The following is an 8,132-nucleotide window of genomic DNA, read 5'->3' on the forward strand; positions in this document are numbered from 1 at the left end:
CCATTTACTTTCTATAAAGAATATGTTTACATTGAATAGTTAAAACTTTTCCACATCTGATCAGTGTTTCCAAACAACTCAAATGCCCAATTCACAACAGATAACTCATGTCACATCCCTTCAAAATTTGCTTTTTTGAAACCTGTAACCAAAATATCATTATTCCTTATCTCCATATGCAGCAGAACATTGAACCTAATAAAGCAATGATCACTTGCACCCAGATGTTCCCCAATTTCCACCCTCTCAATCATTTCTGTATTAGAAGTTAATAAGTTTAAAATAGCATTGTTTCTAGTTGGTTCCTTGACTAACTGGTGAAAAAAGCCATCCTGATCAGTTTCCAAAAACCTTTCTCCCTCACTGTTTGATTCTAATATTTCCCAATCTATATGCCTGAAATTAAAATCACCTATAATTATGACTTCATTAACAGATGATATTTTAATTTCATTGTAAAGTTTCTCACTAATTTCATCAGTATCATCTGATGGTCTGTAACAAATTCCCACTAAAGCCTTTTCCCTTTATATTCACTAATAGAAACAGAAATAGAGTTGGACCAGTAATGAATATTTTGTAAGCAATTCAGTAACTCGAGGGTTAGATGATTTAAATAAAATTACAATTATCAACTTAACCTAGTTGAAACTAAATAGTTTTGTTGAAGCAAAATTTTAATGGAATTTCCACATCAGATATCACCCATCTTGTAGAAACAAGTGCGTACATCTTACACCTATGTGTGGCACATTCTATTCAAAACAACACCCAAAAATGACTCCTTCCATTCTCTCACAGAGATCATGGTATATTTCAATGCATAGAAGCAACAACACAGTTAAAAGACCATTACAGAGCACTTAAAAATTCAATCTACAGCCACAAGTGATTTTCTGAATGACTAAAAAACACCACAATAGAGAACTTTAAAAATCAATTTACATCCACAAGAGACTTTCTGAATGTCTGAATAACACCACTATACAGAACTTTAAAATTTAATTTACACCAATAAGTGACTTTCTAATTGTCTGAATAACACCAATATAGAGCACTTTAAAACTAAATTTACACCAATTGACAAGCGACTTTCTGACTGTCTGGAAAACATCACTAAAGAGCATTTTAAAACTCAGTTTATACCAGCCAACAAGTGACTTTCTGATTGTCTGGAAAACACCACTAAAGAGGTCTTTAAAACTGAATTTACACCAGCCGACAAGCGACTTACTAGTTGTCTCAAAAACATCACTATAGAGCACTTTAAAACTCAGTTAACATCCACTAGTGACTTTCTAATTGTCTGAGAAACACAACTACAGTGTAGTTTAAAATTCAATTTACACCCATAAGTGACTTTCATAATGTCTGAAAAACACCACTACAGAGTACTTTAAAACACAATTCCCAGTTTGCCCCTGAAGAAGAAAGGTCCATCTCTCGAAAGCACTCGGGTTATAGGGTTTCTATTCATTTCTATTAAAACACAATTTACACCCATAGGCAACTGTCTGACATAACACAGCATGTACTAATACTCAATGTACGTGAAACAATTGTTTCAGTAACAACATACTCTAAAATTGTCAACCATAAACACACAATATACTTTCTGTTTCTTTCACTAACAATACAAGCTCAGTTATAACACAAGTTTTAGTACATCTACAACTTACTCTCTGTTTATTTCAGTAATAGCACAGCACATTTGAATACAACCCACCTTACTCATGAGTGATCTGACTGTTCCAGTAACAACACAGCACACTTGAATACAACCCAAACAGTCAGATCACTCATGGGTAAGGCCAGTAACAACACAGCACACTTGAATACAACCCACCTTACCCACAACTACACAAAAGTTACACCAAATAACTAGACAAAAGTTACACCAAATAACTACACAAAAATCATATGATTATGTAAGTGTACTATTGTAAGTGCAATAAAATAATAATATGCTTTAAATAAATCATTTATAACACATTACAAATGTTTTTGTAATATATATGGTACTAGACTACTACAGTCTAGAACTTCAACCTCATTGAGCATCCTCTAAATATAGTCCAAAATGGACAAAGTTTGATGTTTGTTGTTTTATACATTGGAACAAAGTTAGGGGGTAAGAGATTTTGAATTTTTAACCTGAAATTTTACTTACAAACAAAGACCACCCTAACCAGCATGTTGGACTTAGTGGAAGTGAATCGTAGGATTTGAACAAGCTTTTTTTTTAAAAATAACAATAACAACTTCTGATCACAGTAAATTAAGTACTGAAAGCAAAACTCGAAATCAACATGGCCATCAGAATAGTTAATTAAATATAATTTTCTTACGTTTCTACTTATAAAGAATGTAATTTTTCATCAGTTTGGTACTTTTGCTGTTAACAATATTTTTGGCTGTAATTTTTACCTTGCTATAGATTTCTCTATGTTTCCCTAGGTGTACTTGCTATAATTATCTTTAATTTGTTAGGTATTAATTTAATAGATATTTTATTTGATAAGTTATATTTTCAGTTTAGAGGCTTTTATTACCTATTGTATTCCAGAAAAACACATTCAAACATTTTCTAAGTTATAGAGAATGAAAATAGGAATTATTTTTACCAAGAAAAGGAAGAATTACATAAAATGATATTTGCCGTGCATTTAAAGAGATTCTTGTAAATATCCATATAAAGAATCATTTCAAGATGTTTTAGATTTTACATTAGATGAAGCTTGTAGATTTGAGAAGAAGGGGATTCCTTTTCCATTCCTAAAACTAATTTCTCTTGTTTTGGCCACTTTCTTTGTTTTATTGTCAGTATGTAACAACATATAATATTCATAATTAATAATATTTGATACTCTTAACAGGTAAAGATTATGAGCTATGCCGATTACGAATCTGTCTTGGAGAGATTATTGGAGAAGGACAGTTTGGTGATGTTCACAAGGGAACATACAAATGCAAGGTTGGTACTATAAAAGTTCTTACTGCTGAAACTTTAATTTCTAAAAACTGTTTAATATCTGCAGAGTGAGTAATTTTAAAGTTACCCAAACATCGTTGGTCTAGATGGGTATCAAAACATGTTACTGGAACAGTCAGATCACTCATGGGTAAGGTGGGTTGTATTCAAGTGTGCTGTGTTGGTACTGGAACAGTCAGATCACTTGTGGGTAAGGTGGGTTGTATTCAAGTATGCTGTGTTGTTACTGAAACAGTCAGATCACTTAGGATCATAGAAGACTCTTTCCTAACAGTAGAAAGTAAAAATAACTACACAAAAGTTACACCAAATAACTACAAAAAAGTTACACCAAACAATTTTTATTAGTAATAATTGAAAAAATCAAAATTAGATATTTTATTTTTCTGAAACTAGATACTTTTAAGGAAGTTCTTGTGAAGTTTCAAACAATTTCATCCACTATTTTAATTTCATGAGTGCTACGTAATGTACTAGTGATGTTTGTAAATCATTTTGATATAGTTAATGCCAAAAAGAAAACTTGTGATACCATAAGAATTAAAAACAGTGACTAGAAGTCTGAAAGAAAAGATGTTGAAACTAATAAATTCATTAATGGCATAAAGTAAATGTGATTATAAGAACAGTTTTCTCATCTAAAGAGATTAAACAGAAATTAGGTGTCCAAATCAAAATCTCTTCTGTATAAGTAACGTTATATCCTTAAGTTTGTCATGCAATGTGCTGTGAAACAGAAGAAAGTTAAATACAATTATTTATGTGCTTTGAGACAACCACTTGTATCTATATTTTCCAAAATGGTACAAAATTAAAACATTAACCCTAAACCATGGTATTTGAAAACTACAAATAAAACTTTAGTGGCTATTCAGTTTTTTCTTTATTATTATTATTAATATTATTATTTTCTTTAAAATTTTATGTAGCTAAATATGTATTTCTCTTTCTATATATTAATAACTATTGAGTAAATGGGTGTGGTTTTTGGTTGAGTTTTTTTTTACACAAATACAAATTGTTGTTTTTGTATTTACTTGACAACAAATGTTTTAAATTGGAATTGTTTTATATTTCTTTAGAAGATTATGCTGAAGTTGTGGATGAGGAAGGGGATTACTCTACCCCTGCAGGTAACATAACACAAAATTTAACTATGAATTTTCTGGGCGAATATGTTATTCATATATCATCAAATGGTTCTTTATATAATTGCAGTAATGTGGCAATGTTTAATATTTATGGTTTGTTGAAGGTTTAAAAAACCAAGTAATAATATGTTTGGATATTAACATGTTCATAAAAAATGGGTAACAACTTTCTCTAGTTGTGTTTATCCATTTGTCGAATAAGTATATGAAAGAAAATTCTGATCAGCAGCATTAGGGTGGTCCTAATTTTAGAAGTTTTGATTTACGACATTCTCACCTCCCCAATGTATAGATAAGTAATTCACACCTAACTTTATCCACATTGAATAACATTTAAAGGCTGCTCAAGAATATCTGTCTGTCCGTTATCTAACTACTCCTAGGTCACTGGGCCCAATCTCAAACAAACTTTGTGGGATGAAAGTTTGGAACAAGGAGCAAGTTAACGTTGCTGTTATTGGCCATTTGTTATCTTTGATATAAGATAATGTTAACTACATTCATAGTTGGCACAACATCCTTACACTGGGGGAAGGCACACAAATGTCTTGAATACATCTTGGAGTGTATGCTACCACTCTCTTTGAAGGAATGCAGTGAAAAAGAATTGCCATCAGTATTTCAATAATACATAAACTCAGTTTCTACTCCACCATAAGATTGATACGAAGAGTTGTTTTTTTGAGTTATACTTACTTTGACCTGTGACCTTTTAACTTCGGCTGGTGAGATACTTCTGAGGCCAATGACCATCAATTAATTAATCATGTGAAACACTGTGGAAGAACATGAAGAGTTGGGTGTTGAAAGCGGACAACAGAAACTGCCACCATTTTGTCTGCTACCTCTTCCTACAAAGTCACCCTGACCATCACACAGTGTATACCATGTTTTAAGTATATACATATTGAATTTTTAAAGCATATACAAAACTTTTGGTGAGGTAATAATGAATACTGTAATAATACATTATGTTATAAATAAATTACATGAAAATTAGAATTTTTGTGTTATCATAGCATCCATTCACCCATTTATTTTAACTTCATAACCCAGACAAAGGATGGATACCTAAATAATTCTGGAATGTTCTAGCATATTATTATAAAATATTCTAGCACATTCTGGAATATTCTAGAGTATTCCCTTTACTGATGCCCTGAAATTCCATCTGTATTTCTGGATTACGACCTTGAGTCGTGGGAGCTCAGTGAGGACTACTGGTAAGTACTTCAGACTGTTCAACACTAATATGTGGTAAATGACAATGCTAAAAGGGGTGTGGTCCTCACCGAGGAGCATAATGCCATTGTAACAAAGAGAAAAGAATAGAAACAAGTCCTCCCTCAAGTTGTGCGGTCATTTAGTGTAGTTATTTGCATTTGGTTTTTTTTAAACTCCTTTCTGTGTAAGTCACTGAGTTACATTCAGAATTTAATTATGCAATTTTACTATCCAAATACATCAATGAAATTAACATTATAATATATGATATATAAGTATTAATTCCCTTGTTTCAAAAGAAACCTTTTAAAAAAACCAAAAACTTTAACTTCAGTTCTGTTTTCATGATCTGTTGAAAGATCTCAACTTTACAGTCACTATTTTGAATCAGATAATACCAGTCATGTAGATATATGTCTAGATGGTAAGTACATTAATATCCCCCATTGACATGTATGTTTCAAAGTTCTTTGGCTGAATGCAGTAGAAACAAGCAATAAATTTTGTCAACTGCTGATGGGTGCCACACTCAACTAGTATACATATCCTTGAGCTTTAGAAGCCAACATGTACTTACTAGTGACACATGTTTATAGTCATTACAAAGAGCTCATTTTACACTATAATTAAAATAATGATTATTGTGAAATTGGTGCCAAGTTGTCATCATCAGGTAAATGTAATTGCTTGTAGTATCGTTGGCTGCTTTATCCACGATAGCACTTTGGTTGTTTCTCACCTAAATATTTTATATTTAGGTAGTTAAGTTGTATTTAAGTTTTACTTTTTTTGTTTCAGTTCATATGCATTATTTGTGTTTTAAAATCCATATTTGAAATTTAATAATTTTTGTAAAATAATGAAAGCTTCACCTCACTCAGAAAGGCTTACAGTGTTAACATTACCAAGCGAGTAAAAATAAAAAGATTTAGCTGAGGATAAAGTAACTCTGTAGTTCAAGCCATTCTTTTGCCCATGAATGCCATTGGCGTGTGTTGACAGAAATCATAAAGGGTAAAGAACAGGTAAGGAAAACAAAACATTAAATTTAAATTATTAGTGAAGACGTGAACCAAAGAAGATATTTCGATGAAAGTAAGTACATATTTCCATTTCTTAATTTTAAACATTTTATTGCAGTGTACGTTGATAATAATAGCTAGAGTTAATGATATAGTAGAGAAAATAAAACATAAACATTTACCTTAAACAAACTTTTGATATTCATTTACGAGGCTTTAGAGATTATGCAAATGAAATGTAAAAACTGTAAGATTATAATTAGTATTTCTATACTTCATATAAAAATCACCTTGTGAGCATTTCCTTTATCGTATTAGTGGATTTTCAAGTTTCATCAGCTTTTCTTTCAGACTTGTAGTCACTGGTTTTAATTCTTATAGTATCACAAATTTTCTTTGTGGCATTAATGAATTTACTAGTTTCAACAGTTTTTCTTTCAAGACTTGTAGTCACTGGTTTTAATTCTTATAGTATCACAAATTTTCTTTATGGCATTAATGAATTTACTAGTTTCAACAGTTTTTTTCAGACTTGTATTAACTGTTTTTTTGTGGTTTTTTTCATTTTTTTATGGTATCAACTTTTTTTATGGCATTAATGGATTTCCAAGTTTCAACAGCTTTTCTTTCAGACTTGTAGTCACTGTTTTTAATTGTTAAGGTGAGTGTTTAATGTTTCGTACTCCACAAAATAGGTACTATGGAAGATACTCTATACATTTTAAGATGAATCTACAAGTTTTAGGTTAACTTAAGTTAACTCCATTAACTACTACTCAAATAACTTACCTGAAAAGGCTGATGTGTCCTTGATCTGTATAGGGCTACTTGGGCTGTTTTTTCTAGGTGAAGATCCATGCCTAAAAACACAAAAACAAAAGCTGTTCTACATTCAGTAATGAATAATACCCCGAAATTTATTATACATTCTTCAACTAGTGAAACAAAATACTTTGATTGAACTGCATCGATGATGATACACCTTATTTTAAGTATGGTAGCACTTAATAGTAGGGATCACCAAACCACCCTATCAATTTCTTAAGCAAAAAACTGACCATTCAAAGTATTGGGTACGGTGTATTATGAACATATATACTAATAATACGCTAAAAAGGTCGCTAACATTTACAGTATAACTAGACAAAAATTTCTAAAACAGCAACTTTTTCATCTACTTCATACCTCCCTTATCACGTCAGTGGGGCTAGCCCTAAGATGGTTCAGACTATCTCAACAAATTTCTCCAGCTTACTTGACTGATCTATGGGTATCCGCTTTTGATAGTCCAATAAAAATCCATATATATATATTTATAGGTATAATATAAATGGTAAACATATCATACATGTACATAAATATCTTTTCAACCCAGCAGATGGCGCTACAGACACACAATAGTTTCTAAAGATAAAGTATATACTTTATACAAGTATATCATAAAAAGTAAACAAATAAGAGTATTAAACATTATGAATTTTAAAATGATGTAGGGATCTTGCTACAAAAAGTAATGGAACAGGAATTAAAGCCACAATCACAAATTTAGAAAATTTAATCCCTCCTTTGGCAGCTTTGTACACTTACCTGTAGGTCAAAGTAAGGATTACATTTTACAAATTTGTGATTGTCGTTATAATTCTTGTAAAAGTCATAACTATCAGGGATACGACTATACCAAAAGTTTATAGATGTTGTGTCCATTTTATGGACCTATAAAAGCTGAACAAATAAGTAGGAAAA

General features: G+C 31.1%; 1 protein-coding gene across 1 annotated transcript in view; it reads left to right on the plus strand.

Annotated features, from left to right (window-relative positions):
* The window catches only part of LOC106473908 (focal adhesion kinase 1-like), a gene marked incomplete at its 3' end in the record, with an annotated part of 25,408 nt that extends 22,434 nt beyond the window's left edge, over positions 1–2,974 (plus strand). Inside the window, exon 11 of the mRNA XM_022402314.1 lies at positions 2,869–2,974. Coding sequence (XP_022258022.1) covers positions 2,869–2,974 — 106 coding nt within the window. The remainder of the gene's footprint in view (positions 1–2,868) is intronic.
* Between the last annotated feature and the right edge of the window lie 5,158 nt (positions 2,975–8,132).

Source organism: Limulus polyphemus, unplaced genomic scaffold (assembly GCF_000517525.1).
Source record: "Limulus polyphemus unplaced genomic scaffold, Limulus_polyphemus-2.1.2 Scaffold6616, whole genome shotgun sequence".
Lineage (NCBI taxonomy): Eukaryota > Metazoa > Arthropoda > Merostomata > Xiphosura > Limulidae > Limulus > Limulus polyphemus.